At 40.1% G+C, this 13,483-nt stretch overlaps 1 protein-coding gene across 1 annotated transcript; it reads right to left on the bottom strand.

The window, feature by feature from the left end:
• Positions 1-5,363: 5,363 nt before the first annotated feature.
• On the bottom strand, positions 5,364-7,852 carry LOC145790716 (uncharacterized). Its single transcript, XM_082869193.1, has 2 exons — positions 7,693-7,852; positions 5,364-6,856 (listed from the first exon to the last, which is right to left on the bottom strand). Exon 2 carries the CDS (start codon positions 6,851-6,853, stop codon positions 5,990-5,992), a length of 864 nt encoding a protein of 287 aa, XP_082725319.1. The 5' UTR covers positions 6,854-6,856; positions 7,693-7,852; the 3' UTR covers positions 5,364-5,989.
• Positions 7,853-13,483: the final 5,631 nt, after the last annotated feature.

Genomic DNA, 13,483 nt, shown 5'->3' with positions numbered 1-13,483 from the left:
TGTGATTGTTTAATGCTTTCCATACATTAGTTTTCTTTGTGTTTATGTTCAAAGTACGAGACGAGTCATGCTATGAGAGACGGGTCGTGTTGCTACCATAGTTTAAAGCAAATGCCTCATGCTACTTAGGATGATTCATGCCTGTACCTTGAATGCAACAACCCTCTTGATCAATATTCCAAACTTGTAATTGTGAAATATTGGGTATTTCAAACCAGATTGCAATTAATGGCCAATGTTAAATATCATTTATGTGGTTAGTGGTGAATTCTTTGCCTTAGGATTTTTTTCAAAAATTAATATCTCAAACCCTAATTTTAATTATCAATTTAATTATTCAATTTCATTTAATTCTTGTTTAGTCATAATATCCATCAATCTTTTTAATCAAAATTAATTTAGGATTCTAGCAATTAAATTAGTTTAATTTCTTATTTGTCCCTTTGGATTGATACCTGGACTTGCCATTATTTTGAAAGAATTTGGTATAGTTTAGTGTTTATTTTTGGTATGTGAATCGACCCATCAAATTTTGGCGCCGTTGCCAGGGACTTCTGGTGAAATTGAGTAATTTATAGTTACATTCCTATTTTAATTTTTAGTCTAGGATTTTATATTTTCTGTGTTGCTAAGTGTGCAAAGTGTTTGCAAGTGGAGCTATCACCGAAGTGCAAGCGGAGCGCAACCGAGCTTTAAAAACAAACTGCAGCACCAAAGTGCTTGAAAAATAAAAGCAAATATTCGCAAGCAAAGCACCAAAGTGCTAAAACTAGCGAGCTCATGTGGAGATTGGGATAACGTCTACACGTCGAGCACTCGCAAGATAAGTAAAGCGTTTTCGTTAAATCACTGATATGAGTAGACGGCTATCCACCCGGACCTCCAAAAAGGCCAGAGGTTCGTCCTCCTCGGCACCACCGCCGCCACCGTCACCACCATCCTCGCCACCACCACCGTTTAAGTTGCCACGACCGAAGTGGGCTTCACGTTCGTTTCACAAGCTCACACAGTTTAAGCTCAACTATTTTCAGAATGACCCGATCACTTCTTAGGCCGTTGAACAGCTTCGCCTCCGGCAACAGTTAGGCCTTTGCACTGTTACAGCGCCCACTTATCCTCGTTTGGTATGACTCTTCTACCAGAACATGTACGAGTCACTCACTGAGGTAGGACTACTGTCCACTACTGATGGTCACTTTGTCAGCATCACAGAATCTATGATTGCCCAAGTGTTGGGGTTCTTTTCCAAGATGGACCAGTATCCATTCCCGGAAGTTAAGGGCTGACAACCCCATATATAGCCTCATCCAAGAGTACTTCCCGGGGGCCCACAGTGACGCAAGTTATACGTGCTTGCGTCGGAGCAAGCTACCTAGCCGCTTGTTGTTCATTGACTTAGTGATATATAATAATGCCCTTCCACTTGGGCATAAAACTGAGCGCCGCTTGGAGTTTGTTCAGGTCCTATATGTTTACCAACATGGTTATCAGGTCCCACTTGCACACATCATCTGGATGCATATGCTCAAATTTCTGCAAACGGCCGTTCAGCCTCAACCTATGCAGAACCTGACTTGGCCCCTGTCATTTGCCAACTTGCTCACACTTGTCTTCGAGTTGAACGGCTTCCCAATTGATCCGACTAAGAAGATTGGCACAGCTTATCTGACTTTCGGGCAACTGGAATAGTAGCATAGCGTATCCTGCATCCCGCAACAAGTTGGTGCCCCGGTTGATATGGACCAAGACCTCATCCATGACCAACCACCTCCTCCTGCCTCCCTTGTGCCACCCTAAGGGAACCCATTATATATGGCTCGTGAAGAGTACTTACAGCTTCAGCACACTGTGGATCAAGTCCATAGTACTCTTCACGATCACCACCAGATCCTCATGGGGTTGCGCACAGATTTTCAAGCGCATCGAGTTTATTCTCAGGCGGTTTTTGACCAACTCAACGCTCGCCAGCTTGACATTCAGCAATCAGTTGCATCACTACAAACTGACTTTTATACATATCAAGAGTCAAGCCAGCAGCGTTTTGACCAGCTCGGCGCCCGGGTTCAAAACGAAGCATTCGAGACGCGGTCCTTGATGAACGCCTTGTTTGCCTAACATTTCCCCCCTCACCACCACAGGTTTCTCCATAGTACCAGATTATCTTTTTCTTTGTCCCTTTTAGCTATGTATTTTCCTTTTAGTTGTTTCTCTTTCCAAAAAAAAAAAAAGGGTGCGTGTGTGTGTTACTATTTGCCTATCTGGATGTGCACCTACAATCTCTAGCAATATTCTTTTTTTTTCTATTTACTTCGCATTTGCTTCCATTGAGGACAATGTCATATTCAAGTTGGGGGATGAGGGTATTTTATTTTGTGCATTTCTATTTGGCTTATAATTCATGCTTATACTTGCTTCACGTGATTGCACTACTTCACTTGATTGCACTACTTCACTTGATCTTGATTTGTTGCTAGTAGGGTGACGAAATTTACATATATTAATTGGGGAGCATAGTAGACTTGTATGAAAAGGATTTATTGGGTAAACATTTGCATGTGATGTTTGCACTAAGATAGTTGTTTGTGGATGTGATATTAGTACACTTATCATAAGTATACATTGACTCACATGAATACACTATCATAGCGGTGACCTCTCTATTATAATCTCTAGTGTACATCATTAATAAGTGCTAGTGTTACAGGAAGGAATACATGACTAGTCTTAATTCTCAAAATAAAAATTAAAAAAAAAAAACACTTGACTCGTTTAGGTTCATTCATAGCCTCTTTAACTTGAGTAATTAAGCCCGTAGAGGTGTCTCCACACCTAGTGTCCTAAAACCGTCTGGTTTGGGAGCCATTGGCCCAATACTTGCTACATAGGTTAATTAGAAAGCTTAAGGGACCTAGACATTGCACAATTAAGAAAAATAAGGAAAAAGACTTGTTCGGATTCGTAGCATTTTCAACTCAAGTTATTAAGCCCGTAGGGGTGTCTTCACATCTAGTGTCCTAAAACCGTCTGGTTTAGGAGTCATTGGCCCAATGTTTGCTACAAGGGTTGATATGTCGTTACACACACCAAAAATAAACACTAAACCATACCAAATTCTTTTAGAATAATGGCAAGTCCAGGTATCGATTCACAGGGACAATTGTGAAATTAGACTAATTTAATTGCTAAATTCCTAAATTAATTTTGATTAAAAAGATTGAGAGATTTTATGACTAAAAAAGAATTAAATTGACAATTAAGAAATTAAATTGACAATTAAAAATTAGGGTTTGAGATATTAATTTTTGAGAAAAATCCTAGGGTAATGAGTTCACTACTAGTTGCGTAAATAAGGTTTCAAATTGAAATCAATTATGTTACGGTTCGAACGAAATAATGCTTCGCAACTACAAGTTCAAAGCATTTAACAAAAAATCATCACGTTCAATATACGAGTACGAACCATCTCAAGTAGTACGAATCGTTCACTCTAAACTAGGGTAGGGACACGACTCGTCCCTCATAGTATGGTTCGTCTTATACCATGAATGTGAAAGAATAGAAAACTATTGTATGGAAAACATTCAACAATCACAGAAAGCCGAATACTTGAAGAAATAATAGAAAATATATATATATATATATATGAAACTTCTAAAACACCATAAAATTGTTCAAACCTTTACATAATTAAAAATCAAAAAGAAAACCTAATTACATGGTTAGGTTTCATCAAAACCTTAGAAAAGAATAACCTAGCCACTCATAAAGGAGTGAGAAGAGGTGGAAGAGACGGGAGATATGGAAGCCCCCATGGAAGTTTTTTTGAAAGCCTCTCTCTTCTTGCCTATTTATCTTCTGCTGCCTTTCTAACAGGTTTAAAACATCGGGTCCGTTTTCCAAGAAAAATCAACACACATGCGAGAAAGTCAACGCACGTGCGGGAAGCTATTTTCTCTCCAAATTCTGTCTTTTTGCCCATTTTATACTCTGATTATGTACAACCTGATCGACATTAAACACACATAAAATATACAGTTTGACAAGCAAGTAAAGTTAAAAGATCCTAATTAACGGCCTCAATGTTGTACAATTCGGCATTAATTACATCCCCTAACTTACAACTTGCTAATCCTCAAGCAAGTAATAAAAATTAAATTAAATTAAACAAAATCTAGCTATTTCTTCTTTCGTGGGAAAATGGTTGCATTTAGCATATGCAACAAGCTTGTAAACCACAAAATTACCCCAAGTGGACGAGTAAAGTCTCGTGAGGATTTCCAGAAATAATATCCACAAACATTAACATATTCATATATGCTTAACAACAATTAACCACAATACTCCACCTAACAATCAACTTATATGCCGCTACAGTGTAATATTGAGATATAATGAGTCATTAAAGGCACAGTGGACAAGCATGAAGGAACCTATTGAGTCAAAACCACAATTCAGTTAATACAAAAGTAAAGTCTCCTGTACTTGTGCATGCTAGTAGACAAATCATCAGTACCTTTGGTGTAAAGTGCAATCTCCATATTAGTTAACAGTCCACTATAATAGCCTAGTGTAACTCATAATAACACCCAACATATACAAAAAACTAAACTGTTGCAGCCAAGATTCTCAAAAGTTTTATTTATTTATTTATAGATGATTGTGCAATGTCCTGATCCATTAAGCTTTCTAATCAACCCATGTAACAAGCATTGGACCAATGACTCCCAAACCAGACGGTTTTAGGGCACTAGGTGTGAAGACACTCCTACGGGCTTAATAACTTGAGTTGAAAAGGCTACGAATCCGAACATGTCATTCTCCTTATTTTTCCTTAGTTGTGCAATGTCTAAGTCCCTTGAGCTTTCTAATTAACCCATGTAACAAGTATTGGGCCAATGACTCCCAAACTAGACGGTTTTAGGGCACTAGTTGTAGAGACACTCCTACAGGCTTAATAACTCGAGTTAAAAAGGCTACGAACCCAAACAAGTCAAGTGTTTTTTTTTTTTTAAGAATCTTGGTTCCTCATTTATTCTTTTCTGTAACCCCAACTATTATCAATGATGTACACCAGAGATTATAATAAAGAGGCCACCACTACGATAGTGTGGTCATGTGAATTAAGGCATACACATGATAAGTGTACTAATACCATAAACACAAACAACTCTTCTAATGGAAACATCACATGTAAGTATCTACCCAATACACCCTTTTCATACAAGTCTACTATGCTCCCCAATTAATATATGCAAATATCATCGCCCAACTAGAACCAAGTCACATCAAGTGAAGTAATGCAATCAAGTGAAACAGGTATAAGCATGCATTATGAGCCAAATAGAAATGCACAAAAGAAAATACAACCCTCACCCCCCAACTTGAATATGACATTGTCCTCAATGGAAAAGTAAAGAGAAATGACAGAATATTATCAGAGATTGTAGGTGCACATCCAGGTAGGCATATAGTAACACACACATACACTTCACATATTTGTTTTTTTTTTTAAAGAAAAAAATAAAAATAAAAGAGACAAAGCAATATATAGGCTAGTACTACGGAGAATCTGGTGGCGGTGGTGGCAGAAAATGCTAGGCAAACAAGGCGTGCATCAAAGATCACGTCTCAAAGGCTTTATCCTGAACCTGTTGGCCGAGCTGATCAAAACGCTGCTGGCTCGACTCTCGATATGTATAAAAGTCAGTTTGCAGTGATGCAACTAACTACTGAATGTTGAGCTGGTAGGTGTGTAGCTGGTTGAAGGCCATCTGAGAATGGTCTTGATGCGCCTAAAAATCCATGCACAACCCATGAGACTCTGGTGGTGATCATGAAGAGTACTGTGGACCTAATCCACAGAGTGCTGAAGCTGTAAGTACTCCTCGCAAGTCATGTAGAATGGGTCCCCTTGGGGAGGCACATGGGAGGCAAGATGAGGTGGTTAGTCGTGAACAGGGTCCTGGGCCTCGTCAACCGGGGCACCAACCTACTGCGGGATGCGAGATATGCTATACTGCCATTCCCGCTGCCCGAAAGTCGGATAAGCTCTATCAATCTCCTCAGTCGAATCAATGGGGAGGCCGTTCAAAACGAAGACAAGTGTGAGCAAGTTGACAAATGGCAATGGCCAAGTCAAGTTTTGCATAGGTTGAGGCCGAACTGCCTCCCGTAGAAATTTCCGCATAAGCATCCAGATGATGTGCGCAAGTGGGACCTGATAACCATGTTGATAACCGTGTAAGACCCGAACAAACTCCAAGTGGCACTCAGCTTTATGCCCAAGTGAAAGGGCATTCTTATGTATGATGGAGTCAATGAATAACAAGCGGCCAAGTAGCTTGCTCCAACGCAAGCATGTGAAACTTGTGTCACCGTAGGCCCCTGGGAAGTACTGTTGGATGAGGCTGTGTATGGATTGTTGGTCCTCAACTTCCGGGAAGGGCTGGTATTCCATCTTGGAAAAGAACCCTAACGCGTTGGCAATCGTGGATTCGGTGATGTTGACGAGATGGCCATCAATGGTGGACAGTAGTCCTTCCTCGGTGAGTGACTCATACAGGTTCTGGTAGAAGATTCGTACCAGGCGAGGATAAGTGGGCGCTGTCACAGTGCAAAGGCCCAACTGCTGCCGGAGTTGAAACTGCTCAACGGCCCAAGAAGTGGCCGAGTCACGCTGAAAATATGAAATGTTAAATTGCGTGAGCTTGTGAAGCGGGCATGAAGCCCACTCTGGCCGTGACAAGTCATTCGATGGTGGTGGTGAAGATGGTGGTGACGGTGGCGGCTGTGGCGCCGAGGAGGATAAACCTCTAGCCTTTTTGGAGGCCCGGGTGGATAGCGGTCTACTCATATCCTGCACACACCAAAAGCAAATAGACACAGACCTGTAGAACCAATCATGAGAATAAAGTAAAACATTAAAGCACAAGTCTGCCCACTAATGTACAACATGTAATTCTCAATTTTTTTTTTAAAACAAAATGAAATAGAATAATATAAACTTACATATTAACATTTTAACAACTATTGAATTAAACTAATAAGTAATACTAAGAAAATAGAACACATCTAAACAACTACATAAATAGATGGAAAATACAATGAATTAGAAAATGTAGGTATTAGATTTTATATATATATATATATATATATAAATGAAAAGAAATAAATAAATGAATAAAAAATGACATTAAATTAAATTAACTATTGAACAACAGTACAATTTTATTGAAGTAGCTAATGACTAAATAATTAAAATAACAAAACTAAACTATTTGAATAAACTAAACTATCAAGTAAAGTAATAAAATAAAATAACAGAAAAATAAGCAACTAAATAAATAAATAAATAACCTATGAAGTAAATAAATAAATAACCAAAGAAATAAACAAACAAATAAATAAATAAATAAGCATGAATTTTATTTTTTTTATTTTTATTTTTTTAAAATAGGGCTATTTTATTTAAGTAACTAATGATTGAATAATTAAAATTATCAGAACGAAATTATTTGCATGAATTAAACTATGGTAAGCAAGCCAAATAATAAAAATAACAAAACAAAACAAATTTTTTTTTTTTTTTTTTTTTTTTGAGATGAACCATAGATCATGATTTAAACAAAAGTAAAACAAAACTCTACTTCTCTACTCTTACACCCACAAATCTAAACAAAAAGTAAAGTTTACCTTGAAAAAATAGAGAAAGAGGAAGAAAGAATGGAGATTTGACGGAAAAAATGGTGGTTGCCGCAGATTCGACAGACGGAGAGGAAATAGTGATGCTTCAGTGAAAAAGTGGTGGTGAGGAAGAAGGGGGGAGGGGTGAGAGTTGAAGGGTTGGTGATGGTGGGGTGTGATGAGTTGGTGGGTTTGTGGGGTTGTGAGAGAGAGAGAGAGAGAGATAGATGATGAGAGGCAGAGAAAGAGTGACAAAATATGTGAGTGATTATGATTGTAGTGGGTTAGGTTTTAGATGAGATCAACTTTATTTATTTATTTATTTATTTTCAAAAACGAAAATAAACTGAAAACAATAAAAATAAATAAATAAATAAATAAATAATAATTAATTAGATTAAAAAAAAAATTTAAGACGCTGCTCTGCACGTGCGGCTTCACACTCGCACTAGGTCCCGCACCTGCATATAAAGCAGGCCCAAAAAGTTTTGAAGAAATTTTTCCCGCACGTGCGAGGCCTAGGTCGCACGTGCACCACCCTTGCGCACCTACATTTAAAGCAGTGTGCCACTTTGATGAAATATTTTTGTCCGCACGTGCGGTGGGTAGTGCTGCACGTGCGGTAATTTTTTTTATTTTTTTATTTTTTATGCAACCCAAATAAAATTTATAACGAACTACAACCCAAGTAAAAATTCAAATCAATTCTACCTTAGTTTCGCATCTGAAGTAAATAAAGCATAACAAGAATAACTACATGCTCACCAAAGGTATGATCTTCACGTGAAACCATGGGTACTATTTTTCTCCCTAACTATGTTTGTAACATTCCCTATTTTCCAACAGGGTGACAGACTAGGTTGATTTGGTATCTAGAATCGAGGCGCCTAAGGCTAACTCGACCTATGGGGCTGCCATACAGAGTTTAAGCCGAGGTGGTTTTGAAGCAATCTCTACACCCCTGGGTATTTAAACTAGACTTTAGTCTTGGAAATTCCAAACCTTTGCGTCCTAGACTTTGCCGTTTGAACTCTAGTTTCCACCATCTAAGTTAGTCTCCTAGGAACTCACTATAAACACAGTTAGGTGGCTATACCAAACCGTCAAATGCCGTTCGGGCACAGCTAACACCAAAGGAATTACACCTTTAGAGAATTTAAAGTCTCCTAAACGCAAATAAAGCGCAGCAAAAATAAAGAAAGATAGAATAGAATAGAAGGGAAAGAAAAGAGAACAAGACATCAATCTCTCAATCATAGTAAAAAGGGTCCATCAATGCAATGGACTCAATCATATCCCCATTCCCAATCCCCTCTATATATGGCTTCAGTCTTTGGCCATTCACTTTGAAAGTGCGGCCATGCTTTGGATCTTGCACCTCAACGGCGCCATGAATAAATGCCTCTACAACTACAAAGGGACCATCACATCTTGATCTAAGCTTACCCGGAAAGATTCTCAATTTTGAGTTAAAAAGCCACACTTTTTCGCCGGGTTCAAAGGATTTTTTATTAATGTGCCTGTCATGGAATTCTTTAGTCCGAGCTTTAAAAATTCTAGAACTCTCATATGCATCATTCCGAATTTCCTCCAACTCATTGAGTTGTAATTTCCGGTTGAGCCCAACCGCGACTATATCAAAGTTAAGCTTCTTTATGGCCCATAATGCTCGGTGATCAAGTTCAACCGGGAGATGGCAAGCTTTGTCAAACACCGCCCTATATGGTGATATCCCAATGGTTGTCTTATAAGCAGTGCGGTAGGCCCATAATGCATCAATCAAACGTTGTGACCAATCTTTCCTATCTGGCCTCACCGTTTTCTCTATTATGTGTTTTACCTCCCTATTTGAGACTTCCACTTGGCCACTAGTTTGAGGGTGGTATGGAGTGCCAACTTTATGAGTGATACCCTGATCACTTATTATGGCTTTAGGAAACCCAAAACGACTAAAGATGTTTTCATGAAAAAATTTGATTACAACTTTATGATCGTTTGTTCAGATAGCTATTGCCTCCACCCACTTAGACACGTAATCTACTACAAAGAGAATATACTCAAATCTGAACGACGACGAGAAAGGGCCTAAAAAATCAATCCCCCAAACATCAAGGATCTCTACTACAAGAATAGGGGACATTGGCATCATGCCACGCTGAGATATCGAACCCATTTGCTGACAGCGCAAACAAGGTCTACAAAATTGATGGGCATCTTTAAAAATTGTGGGCTAATAAAACCCGCTTTGTAAAATATTGGTAGCCGTTTTCTGCCCACTAAAATGACCACCACATGCAGAAGAATGACAAAAAGTAAAGATGCTATGCACCTCACTCTCCGACACACACCGTCGGATCACTTGGTCGGAGTAATATTTAAACAACTCCGAATCCTCCCAAAAATAGTACTTGACCTGCGAAAAAAATCGGTCTTTGTCTTGCTTACACCAATTTTGAGGAATTTTCCCATTGGCCAAGTAATTCACAATATGTGCAAACCACGAGGGGCTCGCTCGTGACACCACAAGGAGTTGTTCGTCAGGAAACGAATCATGCAAAATTAGAGGGTCACTAATATATTCAACAAGGATTCGAGAGAGGTGATTTGCCACTACATTCTCAGATCCTTTCTTATCTCAGATCTCTAGGTCAAATTCCTGAAGCAACAAAATCCATCTAATTAACCTAGGTTTGGTCTCCTTCTTTGATGGTAAATACCGCAAAGCGGCATGATCAATGAAGACTATGACCTTGGAGCCTAGGAGATAGGACCAGAATTTATCTAAGGCAAAGATCACAGCTAGCAACTCTTTCTCAGTAGTAGTATAATTCAATTGTGCATCTGAGAGAGTGCGACTAGCATAGTATATAGCATATGGTGCCCTATTGACTCTTTGACCCAACACAGCCCCAATAACATAATCTGAGGCATCACACATGATTTCAAAGGAAAGAGACCAATCCGGTGATTTCATGATTGGGGCGGTGGTAAGGGCCATTCTCAGTGTTTCAAAAGCCTTCAAGCATGCCCCATCAAAGATAAAAGGCGCGTCCTTAACAAGTAAACTACACAAAAGACATGATATTTTACTAAAGTCTTTGATTAACCTACGGTAAAAACCTGCATGCCCTAGGAAAGAACTAATTTGACGCACAGAATTGGGTGGAGGAAGGCCTACAATGAGGTCAACCTTAGCCTTGTCTACCTCTATACCTCGAGGGGACACAATGTGTCCCAACACTACACCCTCACGAACCATAAAATGGCTCTTCTCCCAACACAAAATTAGGTTTGCCTTAGTACATCGTTCCAACACTTTAGTCAAGTTTCTAAGGCATTCCTCAAAAGACGGTCCAAACACCGAAAAATCATCCATGAACACCTTTAAGAATTTCTCCACTATATCGGAGAAAACAGCCATCATATACCGTTGAAAAGTCACCTGTGCATTACATAGCCCAAAGGGCATGTGCCTGTAAGCAAAAGTGCCAATAAGGCAAGTGAATGTGGTCTTTTCCTGGTCAGCGGGGTACACCGGGACTTGATTATACCCCGAGTAGCCATCAAGAGAACAATGGAAACCCTGCCTCGCTAACCGCTCTAGGATCTGGTCAATAAAAGGTAAAGGAAAATGATCATTCCTAGTCGTGAAATTCAGTCTCCTATAATCAATGTACACTCGCCACCTAGTTGTGGTTCGTGTGGGGACTAACTCTCCTCTCTCATTCTCAACAACAGTGATGCTCGATTTCTTAGGCACCACTTGTGTGGGACTCACCCACTTGCTATCCAAGATGGGGTATATAATACATGCATCCAATAATTTCAATACCTCATTTTTCACCACCTCTTTCATATTAGGATTAAGTCTTCGTTGCATTTCACGAGAAGGTTTGGTGTCCTCCTCTTGGTACATATAATGAATGTACATAGAGGGATCTATCCCTTTTAAATCAACCACCGACCACCCTATACCACTCCGATGTACCACGAGAACACTCATTAACTGACTCTCCTACTCTGTAGTCAAGTCAGATGCAATGATGGTGGCCGAGTGGCTTCACCTCAAGTGTAGGTGGTGTGACCAAAGATGGTATGGCAGGCTCTCTCGACAGAGGAGGAAGTGACTCAAACCGGGCTTTCCAATAAGGAAAATATGGTGTAGAAGAAACATTAAGCAAGGCATTCACCTCTTCAACCGACCCGTCCATATCAAAATTTTCAAACCCAAAATGAGCTAGACAAGCCTCTAGAGGGTCCTTTATAAGAATAGAGGACAAAGCTGCCTCCACAATCCCATTCACAACATCCATAAATAAGCACTCCTCTCTCTCATGGAGCTGTTGGGATGCTTGGAAAATATTAAGTTTCACTTGCATGTTACCAAATGAAACTTCCATAACCCCAGTACGACAGTTAATGCATGCATTGGCCGTAGCCAAGAAAGGTCAACCTAAGATCACCGGGATTTGTTTCCTAAAACTAACTACCGGTTCCATATCTAACACCAAAAAGTCAACAGGAAAGTAAAACCTATCAACCTTTACTAGCACATCTTCAATCATGCCACGTGGCACTTTGAGGGACTGGTCAGCCAACTGAAGAGTAACAGTAGTGGGCTTCAACTCGCCAAGCCCAAATTCTTCGTACACAGAGTACGACAACAAATTGACACTAGCCCCTAAATCTATTAAGGCGCTATCAATGAAATGGTCCTCTATAATGCATGCAATGGTTGGCGCACCCGGGTCCTTAAGCTTAGGGGGTGTGTCATTCAACAAGATGGAGCGTACTTGCTCCGTGAGTATGACCTTTTGGGACACGTGTGCCCGTGCCCTAAATTTACGTTTTTGCGTACAAAGGTCCTTCAGAAATTTAGCATAGGAGGGTACTTGCTTAATCGCCTCCAACAGGGGGAGATTGATTTTTACCTGTTTAAAGACCTCCATCATTGCTTCTATGGATGCCGTCTTCTTATTGAAAAGAGACGATGTCTCAAGGCACTGGGGAAAGGGTGCCTTAGGCACATATGGTTCCTTGGGCTCATGTGAAGTGCTAGGGACTAAGTCATCCCTCTTAAGTGTTTCCTCCTCACCCTTGCTCTTCTTAGGTGTACCACAGTGGTCACCCTTCTTAGCTCTAGTTGCATCAGACGCAACTGGCCGACGCTCTAACTCCCTCACATTTCTCAAGGTAATCACAGCTTGCATCTGCTCATAGTGCTTTCCATTCCCACTCGAACTTTCTGCCTCATATTGACCCTTAGGGTTGACTGCAGTCTGACTCGGTAATTTTCCATACTCCTTCCTATTCATGTTGTTAGCAATTTGACGTAATTGGGCCTCTAGCTTGGCAATAGAGTGAGCATGGGAGTGAACTACCGGTGCTAACCCCTTAAGTTCTAAGAAAACTTCCAACACCTGAGTCTCAAAGGCAGAGTTGCCCTAAGGAGCAGGCGGGCGTTGTGGTTGTCGGTACGGTTGTGGGGGTCAATAAGGTTGCGGTGGTCGGTAAGATGATTGGTTGGCAAAATTATTAAAATTCTGCCTTGGTGGTGGAGGATTGTAAGAAGTGCCTTGTGGAGGGGGTCTCCATGAAAAATTAGGGTGATTTCTCTATCCCGGATTGTATATGTTGAAGTATTGGTCATTACCGAGGTTGGAGAATCCTTGAGCCGCATTCACATACTCTTGGACTAACTCCAAAAATTATGATGCCGAAGGGCACTCACTCAAGTCATGAGCAAGGCTTGCACAAATAGCACACGCCTCGTGAAATTGAAGTTGATCTTACAGTGTAT

The sequence above is a fragment of the Camellia sinensis genome, chromosome 1 (genome assembly GCF_055761805.1).
Source record: "Camellia sinensis isolate YWXY chromosome 1, ASM5576180v1, whole genome shotgun sequence".
Classification (NCBI taxonomy): domain Eukaryota; kingdom Viridiplantae; phylum Streptophyta; class Magnoliopsida; order Ericales; family Theaceae; genus Camellia; species Camellia sinensis.
Note: the sequence above shows the minus strand (reverse complement) of the source record. Positions and strands in the feature narration are given on the sequence as shown.